The sequence below is a fragment of the Schistocerca serialis genome, chromosome 9 (assembly GCF_023864345.2).
Source record: "Schistocerca serialis cubense isolate TAMUIC-IGC-003099 chromosome 9, iqSchSeri2.2, whole genome shotgun sequence".
Classification (NCBI taxonomy): domain Eukaryota; kingdom Metazoa; phylum Arthropoda; class Insecta; order Orthoptera; family Acrididae; genus Schistocerca; species Schistocerca serialis.
The window spans coordinates 388,479,991-388,501,764 of NC_064646.1; the positions used below are offsets into that span (position 1 = coordinate 388,479,991).

Genomic DNA, 21,774 nt, shown 5'->3' on the forward strand with positions numbered 1-21,774 from the left:
GGCTTCGGGCCAAGGGTGGAAGCACTTCCAAAACGGCTAAGTTTTGTAAAATGTTCGCGTTCCGCCGTGATTAAAGTAACGGTGCATGGGAAATTGGCGCTATCCGAAACTGGCGTCGAGGCTACTTACTGTCTTTCGTCGTCTGATGGAATTACAATGTCATCAGCAAACCTATCAGATTTTATTTTTCTCTCTGAACTTTTGATTCCCCTTTCCAAATTTATTCTTGGTTCCCTTTCATGCTCTTTGATCTGCAGTTACTGTTTGCACAAGTTTAGATAACTTTTTGCTCATTGTATTTTACACGATCTTCAGAATATAAAAGACAGTATTCTACTCAATATTGTCGGAAGTCTTTAAAATCACACCACGAGGATACAGTAAAAATGAGAGCACTACCGTTTGCCGTGACCAGGATTCGAACCTGGGTTATTGCGGCCACAACGCAATGTCCTAACCACTAGACGATCACGGCTACGAGCTCTCTGTAATAGCGCTCTCTTACACAGAAGAAACACGTCGCCTTTCCGCTCCGCGTAACACAATGGTTCGATTCACAGCGAGGTGGCGCGCGAGGCACGGGGGAGAAACGGGGGAGCGACGCTGCCGCTACGTCATCAAACAGAAGGCGGCGCTGCCATGCTTGGCAGTAACGCCGCTCCTGAATGAGGGATACCATTTTCTGAAATCCCGGTACAGGTGAAAACCGCCGACTAGATTACAGCTTTCACGTGACGTGCCAGAACGTTTGCAATTCGACTCACAAAGCGCCGCCATCTTTCCTCAACATGTCGTTGGACAAAAATATGTAAACACTGGGAGAACTGCACGCTTGAAGATGAAGTTGCAGGCCAAGCCAAGCTGCATGCATTCCAACAGGGGCAAACAGCTGGTGCTCCTGTAGTGGATGCTTCCCTATCCATGGTGGAAGTGTTGGTGTTTCGAAGATTTTTACCGCATACAGGGAAAGCGGAAAAACACCATCCGCTAAGTCACAACTTGGACGAAAGCGTGTGACAGACTGTCATTGAAGAGGACTGTGACGAAAAATAAGAGGACGACAACCGCAAAAGTCACTGCAGATCTCAATGCCGCACATGCGAACCCTCTCAGCATCACAATACAACGAGAGCTCTAGAGACGGGAAACCACAGAGCCAGCTACAATTCCAAAAAAACCACCCACCATTGATGCTAATGGCAGTAACAGTAAAACGTGGTACTGAAGCCATAAAATCGGGACTGTCGAGCAATGGAAGAAAATCATTTGGTTGGTTGTTGCACACTGTCTGCAACTGCTGGCTGTGAGTGAAACGTGGTGGCGGTTCGATGGTGATTTGGAGCAGCCACATCGCAGTACTCCACGGACCCCACGGTTACCCTGCAGGGTCGTATTACTATCAAGGATCATGTGCCCTTCTTGGCTGATCAGGCCTATCCCATGATATAGGACAACGATTTTTGTTCCCCTACAGAGATACCTCGTCCAAGACGACGCGGCCACTGATCACACAGCTCGCATCGTTCAGGACTGGTTATGTGGACGCGAGGATGAACTGTTGAACCCAATCTGGCCACCACGGTCACCAAATTTCATTATTATTGTGTCTTAGTGGACCACTTCGGAGAGAAGGCTACAAGATCGGTATCTACTTCCAACATCGTTACCTGAAGTTGCCACTATTTTACAGGTAGGATGGTATAATAGATCTTTAAATACCGTACATGCCCGATATTTATCCATTACGAGACGACTGGAAGTTGTTTTGAGCGCCAACGGATCTCCTACACCGTTTTAGGCATGGTAATGTGTTTCTGGTGTTTCCGTACTTTGCCTATTCCTGTACTCGTCCACTTATCGACCCCGTGGGTGCTAGGAAGACTGGTGCAAGGATAAGAGCAAGGGCAACGGCATATAAATGCGGGAACTATTGCACTATGGCCTTGACACCTCATAAGCGAGTTGTTGATAAGAATCATACACAGAAGAACGGACAAGAAAGCTGAGAATCCGCTGGATGACCATCATTCTGTTGGATTTAGGAAAAGTAAAGACACAGGACAGACAGTTATGACATTGTGCGTAATAATGGAAGCAAGACTCGAGTAAAATCGTAAATTGGGATAAGATGTTCAAAATTCGCAGGGAAAAAGCTGTAAGCTATGGGGAAAACCAGAAATATACAACATAAACGGGAACCAAAAGGGGCGGGGGGGGGGGGGGGGCGAATAAAAATGAAGGAACAAGAACGAAGTACTCTGAATAGACAGCATATTTATGACCTTTCTAATAAGACTACTTCTTTCGTATACCCTTTCTAATACAAGTACTTCGTTCTTGGTCTTCTATTCTTATTTTTCCCTTCGGTCTTTTGCACCTACTGTCTAATCTGTACATCGAAGAAGAAATGATACAAATAAAAGAAACGCTCACGGCTGGGATTAAAATTCAGGGAGAAAGGATATCAACGATAAGATTCGGTGGAGAGGATAATGACCACACACCGAAAGAAAAAAATTATCAAAATCGGGCACTACGAAGTACGTCAAGTGAAGGAATTCTGCTGCTTCAGAAGGAAAATGATAAATGACGGAAGTAGCAAGGACGACGTAAAAAGCAGACTACCACAGGCAAACAGGTCATTCCTGGCCAAGGAAAGTCTGCAACCGTTGAGTAGGCGGCTTAGAAACAAAAAAAAGACTGGTGCTGCGTCATTTTTACTACAAATAGCTGTGACTTTAATATACAGTGATGTGTAGATAAGAATTACACAGAATGTTTGTTAAACATGTAACGTATATGCACACAGTAACGATATTTTATGATCTGAAGATCATTGCTAGCACAACAGAAACGGGTCATATTTTACAAACTCCCGATCTAGACAGAGTTGATATTGAAAATTAATATCGCTCTTCCACTTTCTTGACCATGTCAATCCTTAGAAAACTTAACATTATTACTGTTAATAATTTATAGGTGTTCTACGTATAGGACTCCTGTAAGTCATATGCACAACATCCAAGCGTTATCCATTGTACGCCTACATTTTGAAGCATAAATTAAGTTACCAGTTTCGTTCATTATAAATGCGCATTTCGAATCCTGGAATAATTTTTAGCAGAGGCGGCGTAGCCACAAGGTCTTTTACAAGATCTCACAAAATGAAATCCGTAGCTGTCAAGTCCGGGGATCTAGGTGGCCATCGGCAAAACACCGCGTCATCATAACCATCCAAAAGCTTGCTTGATGCTATTTAAAGAAGACAATTGTTACAAACACACAGGAATCGCCATTTTCGAGCACGACCTGGAACTTTTCACTTTAGCATCACCGCGCATGCGCCGGTTTGCGGTTCACTGTGCTTGTGCAACAATCGAGAATTTGAACTTTCTTATTAGTGTATCGCGACGCATTAAATATTTATAGCCGTTTGTCATCGTCATATTCATTTTGAATTGACCTGTGTTTTGTCGCATAGCTTTCCGCTTACTCTTCTGGATTTAACAGGCGGCAGAGGAGGGTGGTATGGGTTACCACGTCACCTAGTGTTTGAAACTAGCCAAACGAGAAACAGTTCAAAGACGGAGAAATGTCGTTATAGTTCGTGTACTACGAGAAAATTCATTTATTAAATCTTTCCTAAAAGTTAAATTATAACGAAGTGCTTTACTCTCTTGATATTTACTGCTTACATTTGCTATTCTATTCACTTACACGTTCTTTCACTAGCCGCGACTTGCTGTCCAAAGCAGCACAGCTTAAAACATCAGTAAACAGTTTTAAGGCACATACAAGGTTTATCAGTTCAGAATGTTCGTTCAGTGCTATACGATTCACCACTAAAATTTCTGGAACACGACTACCTAGTATACAACACGAAGGTTTGTCCCACCAAAAGAAAGTAAAAATTTTCTCTAAAATTCAAAAACTTCCATTAATGTCGTGTGTAATTAGCCTCCGAATTACTCACCAACAGGAAATTTTTACATTGTTGGAAAATTACTAGAATACAATGTCTGGTAAGTCGTTTGTTTATGTTGACAATATCAGAGGTTCAGTCACGCTTTGTCCGCTCCCCAATAGCTGAGTTGCCAGCGCTACAGAATGTCAATCCTAAGGGCCCAGGTTGGATTACCGGCTGGGTCGGAGATTTTCCCCGCTCAGGGACTGGGTGTTGTGTTGTCCTAATCATCATCATTTCATCCCCATCGACGAGCAAGTCGCCGAAGTGGCGTCAAATCGAAAGACTTGCACCCAGCGAAATGTCTACCCGACGGAGGGCCCTAGTCACACGAGACTTACATTATTTAGTCACGCTTTCTTTCGTTCCTGTAGAAAATTCACCGTCCAATAAAACATAATGTGTTGTATTTGTTAAGTATTCCTCTTACGTATCACATATTCACGAAAAAAACTATGCAGGTTCGTATATTTGGTTACTAGCTATACTTGAAGTCACTAATGGTGGCCGTCGAGTTTAAGCTTGTTCTGCGCACCTACGTCACGCATTCTCTGACAACCAATGAGCTTTCAGTAGTGTTATGAGCGCTCTGCTGTGAATGTTGTACGCAGTGCGAGTATTATAAGCGGCTGTGGCGAGTTATTTAGTGAATCTTTATTCCATTTGTTGAGAGTTGTCATGGCTGATGTTGGTGGCGAACGACCAAGTCTTCACACGCAACCGAGAGACGTAAATTGCACGACAGACGCTTTCCTGAAATGCTAAGCACGTGCACACGCGTACCGGAACTGTCGCTTGGAACCGGCAACAATGTAATCCCCGCCTCGTCTCTACTTGCGCGAACCGCCATCGTTTGTGGATCTGACTATAGTGGAGGATGTGGTACAGTGTCGAACGTCTTTCGGCAATTACGAAGACGAAATGTAACTGTTCACCCAAGTCTGTTGTTTGCAAGATGTGTACGAATAAAGCACGCAGTGTTCCAGTGGAATGGTGTCTCTCGAATCCGTGCTGATTCTCTGAGAAGACTCAGTGTGCTTTGATGCTTTCCACACAATAAGTGTGGAATCCCTGTGAGATGTGCTGGCCATATACCATATGAACGTTGCAGAGTTGCCCGAGGCGCCATACGCACGGATTACAGCGCTTGGATGGACTCACTGTACCACATACACAATCTCATCAAATGTATCTGGACGCCTATTAGTGGACACTAATATGGGGTATTCCATCCTTCGCCTTTATGACAACTTGAACATTGCTGGGGACACTTTCAATGACATTCCTAAATAACAGCCCACTCGTCGTCAAGAGACCATAGAAGGTGGTGGTGATATTGGATGCTGGGGTCTGGAGCAGTGTCAACATTTTAATCATCCCAAAGACGCTCCAATGAATTCAGGTCTGGGCTCTGGGCAGACCAGTCCATTTCAGCAACGCCTTCCTTCATGAACCATTGCCTCAGAAATGCTGCTTTATGGTAGGGGAAAACGTCATGCTAATACTAAGTCGTCTTCTCCAAACTGTTCCTCTAATGTATACAGCACACAATGCTGTAAAATTTATTCGTATCACTCCACATTCTGCGTTTTCTTATGTACAACAAGTGGCCCTCACAACCACGAAAATACCTTTGTACCTTAAATGAACTACTCTGAACTTCACCTTCGGCACTGTACATGATGGCAAGTAACGTTCTATAGGCCTTCGCCGTACCTTTATCCTTCAGTCGGATTGCCAAGGGGTACAGTGTGTTTCATCACTCCAATTTATTCGTTTCCAATTGCGTCGCTCTTTACAAAGGATGCTGACTACAGAAATGTGTTACTTACGAGGAGCTTCTCGACAACTGTACCATAATCATTGTGCTGGCTGGATTGGTGGTAGCACTTTGAAACTCATGAGTGTTTCTTTCCGCTGATTTCATGCTATTTTTTTACAATCACGCTCTGCAACAATCAGCGGTTGCTGTCCGTCAGTATGTCAGCTCTACCTGGTCCTGCTTCAGCTGTGGTTGTTCCTTCGCATTTCGACGCCAGTCAGATCACCAACACTTGACTTGTGCAGCTTTAGATTGATTTAAATGTCCCTGACGGATTTGTTACTGAGACATCTAATGCCCAATCCACGTTAGAGGTCACTAAGCTCTCCTAGCTGATCCATTTTGCTCCTACTATTGCGCTACCCCTCCTCCTATAATGGCGGATCCCCCTCTTATGACACCTATTCCACATTACATACGAATTTGCGGATACTTTTGACCGTGTACTTGATTGCGGCTGACACGTGAATGAATCGAAGTGTTATTAAGGAACTGTCCTCACAATTTCAAAAGATGCTGTTACTGTGTCAGTTATTCCATGTAATGGTCAATTCAATGCATTTGCTGCATCTTGCCTTTTACACAGGTATGGACCCTTTATCCAGAGTCTCCCCGCCTCCCGTTTCCTCCTCCGGTAGACTTCCCGTCTTTGTTGCTGTCACCGTTTCTCCTTTCTCACACCACGTGAGGTAGTGCAATGGATGCGCATTTGGAGGTAAGGTAGTTCGAATCCCCGCCTGCCATCCAGATTAACGTTTACCTCGGTTTTCCTCCACCGCTCACGGGAAATGCCAGGATAGTGCGCTGGAGAGGTCACGATCGTTTTCCTTCTCCATCTTTTCCCAGTCTGAGCTTGTGTCTAACCTACAATGGCCCCTACGCATGCGGTACATTGGACCCTGGTCTGGTTTTCTTGCAGGTGCTGTTCCCGCTTCCGGAGCAGAGAGGGGTCTCCAGCCTGTCGCTGCGTCACAACCGTATGGTCGACATACACGACGGAGCCTTCGCCAAACTGCCCGGACTCGTGGAACTGGACCTCAGCCACAATCTGCTGCAAGGTACCGCACTCGCCTCATTTCTTGTGTGGGTACCCTGCTAATACTCACTCACGCTGCTTTTCTCCACAAGCTTCTCGTTTTCATCTGTACAAAGAAGTACAAGTCTGCCTACTTAGTTGAGCGGCCAGCACAGCCGAACACCATGCGGAGAATCCGGGTTCGATTCCCTGACTCGCCAGCTCCTGTGGACGCAGTTGACATTACGGAAAAATGCCCCATTAGCTTCTTCGCCTCGAAATAGGAGGTCATGTCATGAATAGGCTAGAAATCCTTTCGCAAGATTCAAGAGTCATTCTAATATTCTGAGCTTTGAGGACATGGTGAAAATCTCTCATTGCTATCCTCGCAAGGCAGCTAAATTCAAAGTTTATTATGACACGAATGCACTCTAAAAAAGTACCTCAAACTGCATGGAACAGTACGAATAGGCATTTCCTCGAAAGTGGCATATTCTAATATTTAATAATCATTGATCAGTATAAGGAATCGACGTTTAGACGACCTCTGGCTAGTTAAAAAATCGGTGTGGCGGCGACCAAACTTTTAACTTCTCCAGTCAAGATAAGGGAATAAAATTTGGTTCACGGGCGACGGACGTTCAATGAAGAGATTTCATATGTACTATCATCGTCAAAGGTTCGTGATGGGTGAGGACAGACACTGGAAAGTATTTTTCACAAGGAGACTAAAGTGCGGTTCTACTTAAGGAAACGCAACTCTCTGAAGATCATAATCATAGGCTTCCGAATGCTGCCTATGGCATGACAGCATTAGAGGGACGTATTAGAACGTAATGAACTCGTGGGGAATATGCTGCTCTTAGAGGAGTAATCTGAAAACCTTACAGCAACGTAAAGCGTGAACCCATGTCACTGTCATTCAACCCACAGATCAAGCGAGATTCAGGGCTGGCTGGAACTGTCAATACGTCAGTCTTACAACACACGTTAGGACATAAATGGAATAGTTTTTACCAACATCAACTTGGCCCATGCTACAAAATGGTTTGACGGATTTTCGACCAGCGTAAGAGCCATTCTCACAAGCGGGCTCATACACACAGGGTTCACAAAAATATGGAAACACACCAAAAAATTGTTTTCAAGAGATCGTCATACCATTCTTCCTGCCCTATTTACTCTGTATAGTTCCTTTATTCTATGCTGGTCCCGACGCAAACAGATCGGCGTCATCTGCAAATCTAAGGCTGGCCAGGTAAGATTTTAACGCGTATTCTTTTTCCATCCCAGTTAAATGAATATAAGACCTGTTCCAAGGATGTGGGAAATAGTTTTGGTGAAACGGATTCCTCTTGATTTAATTCCTTCTCATTTCACTCTCCTGATGTAGTCGAAGGTGATAAGTAACTTTGGTGTATAAACTGAAGACTCTGTTGTTGTTACATTTTGTTCCTTGACTGTCAAGTCCCACCAGCACAGACTTTAATGTAACAGAGTTAAATGCTTTGTCATTCTTTACGTACTTCACACAAAATGGTACATGATACATGTTGCTTCTTTCTATAATTTTGTTGACATGTGTAGATGGTCCACTGTGTTACACTCAGCTTAGAAAGCCGACTTGATCTTTGTTCTACTTACGGCCTAAACTTCTCGTTACATAGTAATACCTTTGTTTTGTCGATTACCACCATAAAAGAAAATTCTTGGAAAACAGTACCAGTGAGGTGGATGCTCGGGTCAGTTACACCAAACAACATCTTATAATCAGGAGTTCATTTATTCACCTCTTTACACAAGTAAGGCTTACAAAGAACTGGATGGCGGAACTGCACAAAGATAATGTTTAGCTTAGTTCAAAGACGATGCTCAAATCGATACTGGTGTCGGCCACATCGGCGCCGCCCCCCCTGCCCCCCCCCCCCCCCTCCGCAGTACGGAGTACTCTTGTGTCATGAAGCGGCGAAGTACAGCAGAAATGTGCTCCAGCTGGAAACAGCAGTCAGTCGATTGCCAACATTGAACTCGCCTTGACCTGTGGGGGCACTCTCCTGTGCAAGTTGATCATAACATGTCAACTGATTGTGTTGACACCGCAAATACAGTTGTAATTAAATAGTGACTATAAAAGACAACTTATTAGATGATATATCTCAATGATCATCCACTGTCCGCTTCCTTAGAAAAGCTACTTACAAATGCGATTGCAACAAAAACAGCAGCCCACCTGTAATGCATGGTTCGGACTCCGAGCTGATCAACATGACATCTCTCGGCTCAGCAGTGTAGGCTAGCGACGTTATAAGCTCCTCACACAACAACTGCTCACTAAACTGCTTGGCTAACACTTTTACCAGCATTGCAGGTTTGGTCCCCGTTTGCGATCGGCTTGACTGCAGCTTGAGTGTCGACTTTCCACAGTGGAGGACGTGCGGCCGACAGTGCTGCGCGGAGCTTACAGCCCCGCCCGCTACGAGCCGATGGCGCTGCAGCTGCTGGACCTGTCGTACAACCAGCTGCACTCGCTGGACCCACAGGCCTTCGAGCACTGCCCCAGACTGACGGTGCTCCGACTGGACTACAACCCGCTCAAGGTCATCGATGGCCCAACGCTCAGAGCGGTGGGCACGCCTCACCTGCAGGTTCGTTACCAGCGCTTCGCCACAAGTTAACAGTCATCAGTCTAGCTTCCTCCTTTCGACTAGCTTGCTACAGTATTTCCACTGTTGTGCTGTTTCTCAGTATCTCTCGCTTTCGCTTGGATGGGTATCAAATGTTAACAAGTCTTTTTTGATTCATCAATGTTCTGACTGGTTTGATGTGTGCCCCACGAACCTCTTCACCTTAGAGTGGTATTTTTGCCCTATGTCGTCAAAAACTTGTGTTTTCCAGTCTCTGTCTACCCCTAGATTTGTTACCTTCTACAGCTCCCCTGTTACCGGGTGGTTATAATTAGAATGGAGCTACTCACCGTGGTCTAGTGTGGACTGTAATTATCGTGTGGCAGCGAAACTGGGTAGATATGTTAATGCATTAATGGAGAACTGATTTATGCTGGGGAAAAATTAGTGCCAATTTTGGCCACCAGGTGCAAATCTGGCGCTGTACAGCACCTCGTCGACATCTTCAATGCTCATATTGATCAAATTGTGTAAGTGGTGGTTAATAATAAAATCAACATATGCCTTCCTTACTTGTTTCACCTATTCTGCCCATTGCAGTTCCTAATCGATCACATATGGAAACATTCCTATGACTCTATGCGATTGCAGTCTTTGTCAGAGTATTCCACTGATGAATTCTTCTCGGGGTATCAGCCAAGTGGTGGCGTCGTCGTCTTGTCACAACGTTTCAATGAGTTTCGTACCCACCATCTTCTGGCAAAGTGTCGGGATGCTGCGTTCTGCAAATCTATATAGCTGCTTGGCCGTCGTCCGCTTCTGTAGGCCGGCCAATCACATTCCTCCGGAAGGGGGTACCGCGTCGGTGGTGGTGGGAGGAGGGGCGGGGGGGGGGGGGGGGCGTCGAGACCCGGTGGCTATTCTACGAACTTGCATTCGCAGCGCCATATTTGCACCTGGTGGCCCAAACTGAAACTATTTTTTCAGCGTAAATCGATTCCGCATTAACACATTACAGTATCTCCCAAGTTTCGTTACCATACGATCATGTGGTTAGTTGTACTTTAATTATAACCACCCATGGAACTTATTCCCTGAATTCATAACACTTATCCTACCATCCTGTTCCTTCTTCTGATCAGTATCTCCCATACGTATCTCTCCTGGCCGAATCTATGGAGAACCTCCCTATTTCTTATCAGTCCTCCTAACAATCAACGTTCTACAGCATACTTCTGAAACGCTTCGATTCTATTCTTATCTAGTTATCCCACACTCCACGATTTACAGTCATACCATACCGTGCTCCAAACGTCAGTTCTCTGAAATTTCTTACTCAGATTAAGGCCGATGTTTCATACTAACGGGTTTCTCTCGGCCAGGAATGTCCTCTTTGGCTGTGCTAGTCTCCTCCTTATGTTCTTGCTTTATCCGCCGTGTGTAGTTTCGCTTCCTTAACTTCGTCTACTTCGTGGTGCCCAGTCCTGATGTTAAGTTCATCGCTCATTTCAGTTCTAATAATTCTCATTACTTTTGTCTTTCTTAGATTTCCTCTCAATCAATATTCTATACTCATTAGACTGTTCATCCGCCGGCCGGTGTGGCCGAGCGGTTCTAGGCGCTTCAGCCTCGAACCGCGCGACCGCTACAGTCGCAGGTTCGAATCCTGCCTCGGGCATGGATGTGTGTGATGTTCTTAGGTTGGTCGGGTTTAAGTAGTTCTAAGTTCTAGGGGACTGATGAACTCAGATGTTAAGTCCCATAGTACCCAGAGCCATTTAGACTATTCATCCAATTCAGCAAGTCTCTCAATTCTTCTTGACTTTCATTGAGGATAGCAGTGTCACCAGCGAATCTTATCAATGATCTCCTTTCACTACTCCAAATTGCAATACCGGTCTTGAATCTTTTTTTGTTTCCGTCATTCTTTGCACAGATTTAAAAAGATGAAAGAAAGACTGCATTTCTATCTTTCGCCCTTTATCTTTCATTCTTGTTGTTCCTTCTTGATTCTCATATACATCCATATTTTTCAGAGAATTTCAAACATTCTGCAACATTTCACACAACTGATCGCTTTTCCTAGGGTCGATGAAATCCTATGCACATGCCTTGATTTTTCTGAAGTCTTGCTTGCATTATCAGTTACAACGTCAGAATTGCCTCTCTGGTGCGTTTGCATTCTCGAAAACCAAACTAATAGCCATATGAAAAATTTTCCTCTAATTGTTCTACGTATTATTCTTGTCAACAACTTAGACGCATGAGATATTAAGCTGATTGCCTTATTCTCTTCCGGATTGTGCCGATCAAATTTTCCAAAAGCCTTATAATACGTCTCAAGACTCGTATATTCTACAAACCAACTTGAATTGGTTTACCTCAATGATTTGCAAAATTCCAAACCCATGTTACCTTCCTCATCTGCCTGATTTTTTAGCTTTTCTACTGGTTGCCATTTTCTGACTAACGTCACGTAACTCTATACCATTTGACCATGGTTTCTCGAACAACGTTGCACGTGTGTGTCACACCAATGCAGGCGACCTTTTTTTTTTTTTTGTTTTTTTTTGGCATTTCGATTGGCGTGATAGTTGTAACACTTTCACTGCCGCCCAAAAAAAATTACCCCACGATACTCCACTTCATCAATGGGCTCCGCAATTTTGTTTTAGCTTCCCTTTTTTGCGTGCTATGGTACTGAAGACTGGAAATTAAATGTGTCCCGTAACTGTAGACATATTAACAGCAAGCAAACAAAACATTAATTAACTTTAACTTTCGAGTTGATAATTGGAACTATGACTGCACTCTTACAGGGATAGACGTTTGATGTCTTGCAAACACGTTCGTGGGGGGGACGACTTTTTATTCTTCCTATATACATTTGATTATCATTTCTCTCTAAAAAAAAAAAAAAAAAAAAAAAAAAAAAAAAAAAAAAAAAAAAAAAAGAAAAGAAAAGAAAAAAAAACAGGAAAGGCGTTCGAATAAAAACTTGCTGTTTCTTTGTTCATTATTGTATCACCCGTAACTGTGTTACGTCCATTATTTTACAGAATTTTCGAGTTACTGTACTTCACAAAGGGTCAAGAACGCCCTCTTCCTAGAATATCGAAACTTCACTACACTCAGAGGAGTGAGCACAATTCTAAATTAGTTGGACGTAGTTCGAATATTGCATTTCTCCGGTCCAAAACGTCATTTTTCTTACGAGAAATATATGAGTGCTTAAGAGTACCGCGCTGGCGATTGCAGTAATATTCGTTCCACTATCGTCGATAGTAAATTCCTCTCGACGATATAAACGAGTTTCAGAATCGAAAAATGTACTACAGTAAAATATTACCGATAATCGCCGCGACGTACAACGTACTTTCGGTGAGCTTACACCGCAGTCCTGCATCCACGAATCATCATCATCATCAGTATTAGATCTTTTGACCTGTTATGGTCTCCTCTAAGAGGTCCTGTTGCCACCTTTTCGCTGGTCAACCCAGCGATACTACGCCCCTAGGGTTGTACATTTCGCGTATGGACCACTAAGATAAGACGCGAGAAATTAGGGCTCGTACAGAAGCTTCTAGACAGCCGCAGGGACAGGAAAAGAAATTACTGTTAGTGGTACTTGATGGATTCCGCCATGCACCGTACAGTGGTTTTCGGATTATGTATATATGTAGATGATATGGGGCTAGGATTTTGGGATTCTTTAAGCTCATGCATTGTAGATGTTTTCTCCAGTTGTTATGGTAGGTCTGTATATAATTTGTGATGGGTTCCATTTCAAGGTCCTTCACCACATCTGTTCCTTTCGTAATCCCATGGAGTAAGACCAGCTGTTCGTCTCAAGAACTTCATTTCACAGGCTATTAGCTTTTCGCATCTTTTGTCTACTGCACAGGCTTCGTTACCGTAGCACAACACAGGTCTTACTAAGGTCTCAAAATCGTTTTCTCGCGTCCTTCTGGACTACGGAAGATTCCATTACATTATTAATAGCTCCCATTAGTTCTTTATACCTAGTGGCTAGATCTGTTTCCCCCAGAAGGGATAGTTTATGGTCAAAATATGTGATAATGTTCAATCTTTCCAGAACTTTAAATTTCAAAAAGGTTTTACTTTGTACTAAGTATTTTCCGCAGGGGGACATAGTTTGTTTTTCAGTGTTTATGCTCATGCAACTTTTCTCGGATATTATTTATAAAAGGCGTATAGAACTCTGCAGGCCATCCTCTTTCTACAAGAACTAAACCCTATGTGCAAAGTAAGGCCTCTAGATTTGGGTTTCTGTTGATTTAAATGAAGCTGCATGGCATTTGTCTCCACTCTTATGATTTTATCCACGTAAGTAATAAAAAAGAATGGTGGAACCACGCACTCCAGTCTTACTCCAGCAAACATTCTGCCCCAGTCTGATAATTTTCTTGAGAAGATTAAATAAATCTGTCAGTTTGCCCCACACAGGAATGGACTCTGGACAGTACTGACAGACTGGATCAAACGGACGGGGTCTGCATGTCAGTGGAATACGACGGGCATGATATCGGCAGGCCGGATCCGTAAAAAATATCCGCTGAACTTGCCGGCTGTTCTGGCTCGTTTCAGAAATCCGCTTGTGTCAGGTCAAATAATGTGGGACTTACATATGTGCGCAAACCTCAAAGAAGAAAGCAACTTTGAGTGATGTATCACTGACAAGTCATACAGCTCGACAACACTTTTACCATGCATACAAAGAACTGCTACAATATAGTCCAGAAGGTAACTAAGCTAAATACGCAGTGAGACGAATAGGAATGACACTTTTATAAAAACAATAATTATACTGAAGTCAAACGATTTATGATGGTCTCCTGAACATTGCCAATGGTGAAACATGGTTCCTAATATGTGTGATAACCACGCACTGCTATGTATGCTCTGCAAAGTTCTCCAATGCTGGCCACAAGACTGGCAAGTTCTTGTGGTAGGGCGGTTCACTCGCCACCAAGGCGGTGGATAATGCCTGGATAGTCGCTGGTGCATACGTACATGCTGCAATACGTCCCCCCAACGGATTCCATATGTGGTCAATCAGATTTAAGATGGGGAAACGGACAGGGCAGGCCAGTCCATTCGTCGAATATCCTCTCGATCCAAGACTACTCGACCTGCGCAGTTCGATGTGGTCTCCCATTCTAATCCACAAAAATCATATCGCTGAAAATTCATCCATGGAAGGATGCACATGGGGAAGGAGTACAGAGTCACAATGACGCTGAATGGTGAGTGTACCATGTTGAAGTATGTGGAGGTCAGTATGCCCATGCAACACTATGGCTCCCCACAGCGTAACATCTGAACCACGAAAGCCATCTTGTTTGACGTCGTTCCTGGGTGCATTACCTGTCCCCACGTCTCACCATATGATGGTACATCCAGACTGGGATTGCTTTTATCGGAGAAGGAGAGGAGACCCCACTCTTCGTTCGTCCAGTGCCTTGGCTCTTGGCAACACTGCATAGTGCCGCTGATTTGCTTGTGTTAACAGAACACAACATACTGGTCGTCAGGCAAAGAGACCACCACCATGTAGTCGCCGTACCAATGTGGAGCGTGAGATTCCGAGCCTTGCAGGCATGTAAAAAGTGGTTTCAGCTGTACCTGATGTTTGACATGGGTCCCTTCTTGCCTGTTGCACAATGTGGCAGTCATCTACTGCTGTGGTCTACCATGGTCGACCGATTCCTCTACTTCAGGCAGCCAGTCTCTGTAGTTTGGAACACACTCACGCATAATGCTGTGAGGAACATTGAACTTCTGGGCTACGCTCCTCACACTTCGTCCACGAACAATACGAGACTGGAATAGAAGGGAGAACCGATAGAGGTACTCAGGGTACCCTCCGCCACACACCGTCAGGTGGCTTGCGGAGTATGGATGTAGATGTAGATGTACCTGTAGCTTTCTGATGATTCTCTCCACGTAATGTCATCTAAAACTTAATCACTCGTCCTTGTTGCAATGAAGGGAACCACTATAGGAAATGCTCGCTTTTGGCACACACTGTCTTCCCGTTTCTCCAAGTGCCTGGTTTTGCGGGGTCAGCTCCATTTGGTGTTATACTGATGCTGACCACATTCCACGAGACGTCCAGCCTTTTGCGCGCGACTACGAGGGCTCTGGTAACATGTTGCTGCACTTTCTCATCCGTTTCCACCAAGTAGTTAATTCACTAACGGAAAAACCTTCCAAGACAAATAATGTAAAAAAAAAAAATTCGGTAATCCATCTGTCTAGGAAACATATTTAAGTGCTTAACGTTCCAAGTTCCCAGGTTAATGTAAGCGCTAGAAAAGCCTAGGCAAATGTGAAGTGCTGTTACATTAATAACCGTTATAACGAACAGCATGTTTAATGCAAGCATGTAAACGTGCATGCATTGTGTTGTGCAGGTGCTAGGTGTCAGTTTGTGGGATGGAGTTTCATGCCTGCTGCACCTGGTCAGTCGATACAGGAACGGTTATTGCTGATAGTGGATGAGGCAGGAGCTTTTGTTCGACGATGTCCCATAGATGCTAGACTGGAGACAAATATGGTGATCGAGCAGGCCAAGGCAACAGGTCGACACACTACAGAGCATGTTGGGTTACAACAGAGGTACGTGGGCGAGCGTTATGCCATGGGAAAACAATCCCTGAAATGCTGTCGACAGGTCGTATCACCACACCAATGTACAATTTTGCGGTCAAGATGCGAGCGACAACCACGAGGGCACACCTGCAGTCGTACGAAATCGTATCTCAGATCATAACTCCAGGCGTACGTCCGGTGTGTGTAGCATGCAGACAAGTTAGTTGCCAGCTCGTAAATGGCTTTCTAACCAACACACTACCTTCACTGACACCCAGGCACACGCCGCTTTCATCAGAAAACACGAGACATCCTCACCCTGCCCTCCAATGACCTTTCAGTTGACACCACTGCAGTCACAAATGGCGGTGGTTTGGAGTCAGTGGAATGGATGCTACAGGACGCCTGGCTCGGAGCTGTCTTTGAAGTAACCGATATGTAACACATAAGAAACTATCAGCCTCGATTGCGGTAATGAAAGCAACCTTTACCTAGGTTTCAGCCCAAATAATTGAGCCTTCTTCAGAAGATATACCTGAATCTATAATTTGTCTAAGAGGACATGGTCTAGAAATAAAACTAAAACAGCCTGAATAGGTGTAGTCACTTTTTATCTTCTGAAGAAGGCTCAATTATCTGGGCTGAAACCTAGGTAAAGGTTGGTTTCATTACCGCAATCGAGGCTGCACGATTGCTTACTGTGCTGCAATGTTTAAAGTACAAAAATTTTTTCCCTGCCTCGATATGTAACACTTCGTTGTGTCACTTTGGTATCAACTGCTACTCTAACTGCTGTTGTAGACGCAGTACAATGCGCCACAGCAGTACGTCGAACACTACGTGCCTCACGTGGCCGTCTAGAGCCTGGTCGTCTTGTGACCGTTCCTTCCCGTGACCATCACTGGCACCAATCACGTACAGTTGTTACATCCTTGCCCGGCTATCTGCAATACTCCGAAAGGAACATCCAATTTCTCGTAGCCCTACTACACGATCTCGTTGAAACTCCAAGCTGTTGATAATGGCGTCTTCGTCGTCTTCAAAGGATTCTGTACTATCAACAACTCACTACGTGCCATCTCGAAAGTAACTAACGCTCACGATCGTTACAGCGCATATTTAAAGCATACCTACTAGCGCCAGTCTTACGCGACTGGCGTGAAATTTAAATGGGTGCCTTTCAGACGTAAAAACACGCCTACCAACTCTCGCACAACTACTTCTTGGTGCTTGGATTTTTTTTTCGTCAGTTTATGTCGTGTTACTTTACGTATCTCGTATTAAGCTTTTGTGGAGTGGCGTATATGGAGCCGTATTGCATATCCAAATCTTTTCCACGCAGCATTAGGAATCAAAATACACTACTGGCCATTAAAACTGCTACACCACGAAGATGACGTGCTACAGACGCGAAATTTAACCGACAGGGAGAAGATGCTGTGATATGCAAATGATTAGCTTTTGAGAGCATTCACACAAGGTTGCCGCCGGTGGCGGCACCGACAACGTGCTTACATGAGGAAAGTTTCCAACCGATTTCTCATACACAAACAGCAGTTGACCGGCGTTGCCTGGTGAAACGTTGTTGTGATGCCTCATGTAAGGAGGCGAAATGCGTCCCATAACGTTTCCGACTTTGATAAAGGTCGGATTGTAGCCTATCGCGATTGCGGTTTATCGTATCGCGACAATGCTGCTCGCGTTGGTCGAGATCCAGTGACTGTTAGCAGAATATGAAATAGGTGGGTTCAGGACGGCAATACGGAACGCCGTGCTGGATCCCAACGGCTTCGTATCACTAGCAGTCGAGATTACAGGCATCTTATCCGCATGGCTGTAACTGATCGTGCAGCCACGTCTCGATCTATGAGTCAACAGATGGGGACGTTTGCAAGACAACAACCATCTACACGAACAGTTCGAGGACGTTTGCGGCAGCATGGAATATCAGCTCGGAGACCATGGCTGCGGTTGCATCACAGACAGGAGCGCCTGCGATGGTGTACTAAACGACGAACGTGGGTGCACGAATGGCCAAACGTCATTTTTTCGGATGAATGCAGGTTCAGTTTACAGCATCATGATGGTCGCATTCGTGTTTGGCGACATCGCGGTGAACGCACATTGGAAGCGTGTATTCGTCATCGCGATACTGGCGCTTCAGTCTGGAACCGCGCGACCGCTACGGTCGCAGGTTCGAATCCTGCGTCGTGCATGGATGTGTGTGACGTCCTTAGGTTAGTTAGGTTTAATTAGTTCTAAGTTGTAGGGGACTGATGACCTAAGATGTTAAGTCCCTTTGCGCTCAGAGCCATTTGAACTGGCGTATCACCCAGCGTGGTGGAATGGGGTGCCATTGGTTACACGTCTCGGTCACCTCTTGTTCGCATTGACGGCACTTTGAACAGTGGACGTTACGTTTCAGATGTGTTACGACGCGGTGCTATGTCGCAGGTCCTGTACGGGCCTTTCTGGATACAGAAAATGTTCGACTGCTGCCCTGGCAAGCACATTCTCCAGAACTGTCACCAACTGAAAACGTCTGGTCAATGGTGGCCGGACAATTGGCTCGTCACAAACGCCAGTCACTACTCTTGATGAACTGTGGTATCGTGTTGAAGCTGCATGGGCAGCTGTACCTGTACACGCCATCCAAGCTCTGTTTGACTCAATTCCCAGGTGTATCAAGGCCGTTATCACGGCCATTGTTCTGGGTACTGATTTCTCAGGATCTATGCACCCAAACTGCGTGAAAATGTAATCACAAGTCAGTCCTAGTATATGTTTGTCCTATGAATACTCGTTTAGCATCCGCATTTCTTCTTTGTGTAGCAATTTTAATGGCGAGTAGTGTAAGTAACGCTCACGATCGTTACAGCGCATATTTGAAGCATACCTACTAGAGCCACTCTTATGCGACTGGCGGGAAATTTAAAAGGACTTCAGATGTAACAACACGCCTACAAACTCTTGCACAACTGCCCCTTGGTGGTGGGATTTTTTTTTTCAATTTATGTCAAGTTACTTTAGGTAGCTCGTCTTAAGCTTTTGCGGAGTAGCGTATATGGAGCCGTATTGCGCATCCAAACCTTCACGCAGCATTAGGAATCAAAATAGGACTGGCGTGGGCACAGCGTGTAAGCTCGCTCTCTCATCTTGGTGAGTGTACGGCGACACGGTGGCAATGTTGGCAGGAGCTGGGCCTGGCGGGCGCGCAGCTGTCTGCGGTGCCGCGGCGGCTGCTGGAGCAGCTGGCGTCGCGGCGCTCGCTCCGGGCGCTCCGCCTCAGCGACAACAACCTCACCGCCGTGCCGGACGGCCTGCAGCTGCTCGGTGAGTGCTCTTGCCTCCATTCACATCTCACATGTTATAGGCGCAAACAAAGTTGACGCTCGGCGCGATGGCTGAGCATTTTCCGTTTACAGTCGCTCCCATCATCCACCGCGCCGAGCGTCAACTTCGTTTGCGCGAATGTTACTTCAGTCCGTTCACACAGACGCGATGCACACGGGACGGGGAAGTCAGATTTTGTAACGTCCCAGCACGAAACTTCACGTTCCACGGCATCATGTAGCGCCAAAGACCGAATAACGCAAGTCAGAATTCTGCTTCGTGGAGAGGAACGCGTTCAGTGAGATGAAAGGCCATAAATCACAAGCAGTACTTGGGAGACGCCATATTTGATATCGCCAGTTCAACTGAAGCACATATTTGGTGCATTTTATAACTTAAATCTTAAAAATATTTGCTGTTTCGAAACAGCAGCGCATTGAGGATCTCTTGACAATATATCGTTATTGATGTAATTTCTTGCAATAAAATAGCGGGAAAGGTCATACTAGTGGTTACAGATATTTCTTATCTGATTGTTTTCGTGTCTTAGCTTGTGTCTTGGAAGTATGCCAATTCAAGGCAATGACGTATTAAAAATTTATCAAAAATCAAGCTGTATAAGTTAATAACACCTTTTGCAAATGTAATAACAGCCTTATTACAACCATACATATTTCATTTTATTTTAAAGGGGGTGTACGCAAAATTGCAATACTTTGATTAAACTTTATAAAGTTTTCAACACAATTTAACTACATTAGACACAGTTGTTAGGAAATGTTACACACGAGTTTTCATGTTTATTGACATTATACGTTTCTAATGATAAACAATTGTAATTCTTTTTCGTCAAGGTATGAATGTTCTCTTTTTGAAAACTCCATCCGAACGAAATTAATGCACTGTTGTACAAAATTTGATATACCTTTATTATAAACACTGTGGAACAGAATTTAGGTATCTTCTTTTGCTGTATATTTACAGCTCTCCAAATACATGTGAAAAAAATGCACGTAATTTCACGGCTTTTCTGTAACATAAATGCCTTACTATTGTATTAAATGAATATTTCTTCCACAGAATATTTCATTATAGTATTCACTAGTTGGATGTCACATTTAAATGCTCCAACGTCAGTTGTCTGTGAGGAAAAGTTACATCAACTTTTTAAAATGTAGTTATGGTAAACCTGAATCAAAGATATAACAGTGTTCATATAAAGGCCTTATCTTCTGTGGGAAAACTGGTGCAAACCACAAGCATATTCCTCTTCATTCTCAAGCAATCTTTTTCTTTGCTTGTTGTCTTCGATTAATCTGATTTTCGAACTCAGTAGCAACAATGTCAGCTGCAGCAACCCTCCTGTTATCAATTCCCTTCAATATCGACAGTGTGAAAGCGCCTTGGCTCAAATCTTAGCCTGTGTAGAGATCATAGTCTGCCAAGATTATTATAGTGCAGTAAGTACACTTCAATGCAACGAGTTATCCTGCAGACTTCCATAAACTTTACACTTTGGTAAACTTTACTCTTTCGAACACTTGGACACAAACACCACTAACCAAAGAACACAAAATAAGTGGCAGCGATGCTATTCCACAGCCTTCTTGATCCACTACAGAAATATTCCCTGCTTAGTGATTGCGTGAAACTGGAAGAAAACATACGATTAAATGAGGAAATACAGAATAAGAATGGAGCACCAGCCCATGCAACCTTTTGCCAATTATTATTTCTACCACTCTTAGGAGTGGAATTGGAACACAATATTCAGGAATTTAAATTTCAATACCATGTAATAATGAAGACTTAATAATAATTTTTTCACAATTTTGGTCACTTTCATGTATGTCCTCTGTAACTGAATCTTTAGTGGCCACTGTAACACTGGCGCTTTTATTACAGTTCTATAAAGATCAACAGTTCACATAGTAAAACTTACTACCACGAACAATATTGAATTATTATCATTACTTACATTTTTAAAATTCTTCTAGTCATATGCCTTAGGTCTTCGTACATGTAGCTTTCACTGTCACAAAATACACACATCAAATAATATTTTGCATCACCTCGGTTCCAGAACTTGTACAGAAAATCTGAATAGTGATCAACATAAACATCATTTCCACCCTTTTTATTCCTCATGAAAACCACACATTGCATGTTGTAGCACCATATGGCGAGACCTCAGAGGTGGTGGTCCAGATTGCTGTACACACCAGTACCTCTAATACCCAGTAGCACGTCCTCTTGGATTGATGCATGCCCGTATTCGTCGTGGCATACTATCCACAAGTTCATCAAGGCACTGTTGGTCCAGATTGCCCCACTCCTCAACGGCGATTCGGCGTAGATCTCTGAGAGTGGTTGGTGGGTCACGTCGTCCATAAAAAGCCCT

General features: G+C 44.2%; 1 protein-coding gene and 1 non-coding gene across 2 annotated transcripts in view; one reads left to right on the forward strand and one right to left on the reverse strand.

The window, feature by feature from the left end:
• LOC126419634 (chondroadherin-like protein) overlaps positions 1-21,774 on the forward strand; it is a gene marked incomplete at its 3' end in the record, with an annotated part of 165,106 nt that overhangs the window by 86,727 nt on the left and 56,605 nt on the right. The window contains exons 3-5 of the mRNA XM_050086823.1: positions 6,706-6,844; positions 9,226-9,446; positions 19,235-19,373. Coding sequence (XP_049942780.1) covers positions 6,706-6,844; positions 9,226-9,446; positions 19,235-19,373 — 499 coding nt within the window. The remainder of the gene's footprint in view (positions 1-6,705; positions 6,845-9,225; positions 9,447-19,234; positions 19,374-21,774) is intronic.
• On the reverse strand, positions 404-475 carry Trnah-gug (transfer RNA histidin (anticodon GUG)). The gene has a single exon. It is a non-coding gene; the product is annotated as a tRNA-His (tRNA).